At 51.4% G+C, this 2,495-nt stretch overlaps 1 protein-coding gene across 1 annotated transcript; it reads right to left on the bottom strand.

Annotated features, from left to right (window-relative positions):
* Positions 1-136: 136 nt before the first annotated feature.
* LOC120502296 (myosin-6-like) lies at positions 137-2,369 on the bottom strand (the record flags this gene model as incomplete). The annotated part of the gene is made up of 7 exons (XM_039709575.1): positions 2,263-2,369; positions 2,058-2,166; positions 1,884-1,976; positions 1,698-1,761; positions 1,114-1,212; positions 868-971; positions 137-275 (listed from the first exon to the last, which is right to left on the bottom strand). Coding segments are annotated over exons 1-7 (715 nt in total), but the record flags the coding sequence as incomplete, so codon positions are not given.
* Positions 2,370-2,495: the final 126 nt, after the last annotated feature.

The following is a 2,495-nucleotide window of genomic DNA, read 5'->3' as shown; positions in this document are numbered from 1 at the left end:
TTGAGAAGATCAGCTGAGTTCAGCCCCATCAAGTAGGCTGACTTGTCAGCATCTGCAGAGCATCAAGAAAATAAGTACTGTCAGATTCCACCTAACCTGGTGACCCCAAGACCTATGTCATCCTGTACCCACTCACCTTCAGTACCATCTGGTTCTGCCTGCTCTTCTCGTTGCTTCTGCTTGAACTTCATGTTGCCAAAGTGCATGATGGCGCCTGTCAGCTTGTAGACACCAGCCTTCTCCTCAGCCGTGAAGCCCAGGACATCAAAAGCGCTCTGGGTGATAGAGAGAAGGCCTTGCCACCAGCTGTGGTCATGGCTCTCTGCTGACCACCATTTGTGTCTCTCTGCCCTTCCAGCTCATCAACTCCTCCATCCATCTGCAGACTCATCCACTCATGGACTCACCCATTATGGATTCACCCATCCATCCATCCATCTGAGGACTACATCTGTCCATTTACCTATCCATGGACTCTTCTAACCATCCATCCATCCATCTATCCATCTATCCATAGACTCATCCCTCCATGGTCTCATCCATTCACCATTAACTCCATTCATGCAACCATGGGCTCATCCATCTGTTTGAGGATTCATTCACCCATGGACACATCTGTCCACCTAAGTACTCACCCACCTGTTTTTTATCTCCATCCACAACCTCCTCCACTCCCTACCTTCTATCTCTCACCCCACATCATCCCACTCCACCAGCCCACCATCTTTCACCCTTCCTATTCTCCACCTCTCATCCCTATGTTCCTCCTCTCCTCTACCCATCCGTCTTCTACTATCTCAACCATCCACCTGGCACTTCACCTTTAATTCATCATGGGCATGTCCACCTGCCCACCCTACCACTTACGTCAGTTGCCAACAGCTCTTCAGAGTCATCAATGGAGGCCACAGTCACCTCTCCTTGGGAGACATAACTGTAGTCATAGGGGTTGTTCGTGATGAGAAGCATCTCTGCTCCGTGGGCCCAGGATAGAGAGAAAAACTGAGCATTTCCACTGGCTAAACAGCCCCAAATCATCCTCAATTGCCCCAGAAAGGAGCACAGAATTGGAGGAGAGGAAGTAGAAGACTCAAGGCCAAGCACCCTACTCACCCAACAGCTCTGGCTTCTTGTTGGAGAGGATCTGGTAAAAGATGTGGTAGTTCCTCTCAGCCTTCAGCTGGAAAATGACACGGGACTTCTCCAGGAGGTCTGAGGTGGATATGGAGAGAAGGAGGATAGAGGTTGGGGTGAGATGGATTGAGATATGGAGAGATGGATGGTGGGATGAGGAGATGGAGGGAAGAAGAAAGGAAAATGGAAGGTCAGATGGATTATGGGATGAGATGATGGATCCATCAACCATGAAGACAGATGAAGGGATGGACATGGGTGAAGGCAGGCAAGGAGGGAGGGAGGTAGACACAAGGAGGTGGAGGGACAAAGAATTGGAGATGGAGGGTCAGGCCAGTGGTGGGGTAAGGAGATGGAGATGAAGAGGCGACTGGATGGAGGGAGAAAGGGAGCTATGTGTGGATGAATGGAGCTCCTGGGTGGATGGATGAAGTTCGTGGGTGGATGGAGGAGTCCATACATGGATGAGTCGTAGGATGGATGAATAAATTCATGGATAGATAAGTCTATGGAAGGATAATGGACTACAAGACAGCCTCTCACTGGGCTCTCAACCCACTCACAGGTCTCAATGTCAGCTGATGCCAACTTCCCGGTGGCCCCGAAATGGATCCGGATGAACTTCCCCTGGGAAAGCAGTGGCAGGAGGTGGAGGTGGCTGCCTTCATGCAGAAGATCCCAGACCATAGACGCTGTCCCGCAAACTGCCCCACAGACCCTTCCTCATACAACCCACCCCCATCACTCACAAATCGGGAGGAGTTGTCATTGCGGAGGGTCTTGGCATTGCCGAAGGCTTCCAAGGCAGGGTTGGCCTGGATGATCTGGTCCTCCAGGGTGCCCTGGACGGGGTGGGACAATGCTGGGTGTGGATACCACTGGGGTACACTCTCTGCCAAGGGTACATGGACTGAGGAACTCACCTTGCTGCTATTGGTCACCTCCTTCTTGCGGTCGCCAATGGCAGCAATGCTGGCAAAGTATTGGATGACCCTCTTAGTGTTGACTGTCTTCCCCGCCCCGGATTCTCCGCTGGGGGAGCAACAGTGAGATATTGGATAACATCCTGGTGGGTACTTCATCCCACCCCACTGCTATGGGGTGGGGCTGGATAAAGCAGGGCCTTACGTGATGAGGATGGACTGGTTCTCTCGGTCTGCCAAGAAAAAAGAGGAGTCAGGTGGGATGAAGTTTGGAAACATCTTGGTCTTGGGGTTGAGGCTGAAGTTCTCCATCCTCTCAGGTGAGAACCAGTTCTGAGTCAGGAACCATTTTTTGGAATGGGGTCTTCTAGTTTGAGGTCCTCACAGGACATTCTTACCTGTCAACATGTTCTGGTAGGCATTGTCAGAGATGGAGAA

The sequence above is a fragment of the Passer montanus genome, unplaced genomic scaffold (assembly GCF_014805655.1).
Source record: "Passer montanus isolate IOZ18808 unplaced genomic scaffold, ASM1480565v1 scaffold2169, whole genome shotgun sequence".
Classification (NCBI taxonomy): Eukaryota; Metazoa; Chordata; class Aves; order Passeriformes; family Passeridae; genus Passer; species Passer montanus.
The sequence above is the reverse complement of the archived record's forward strand: the minus strand, read 5'-3'. Positions and strand labels throughout refer to the sequence as shown.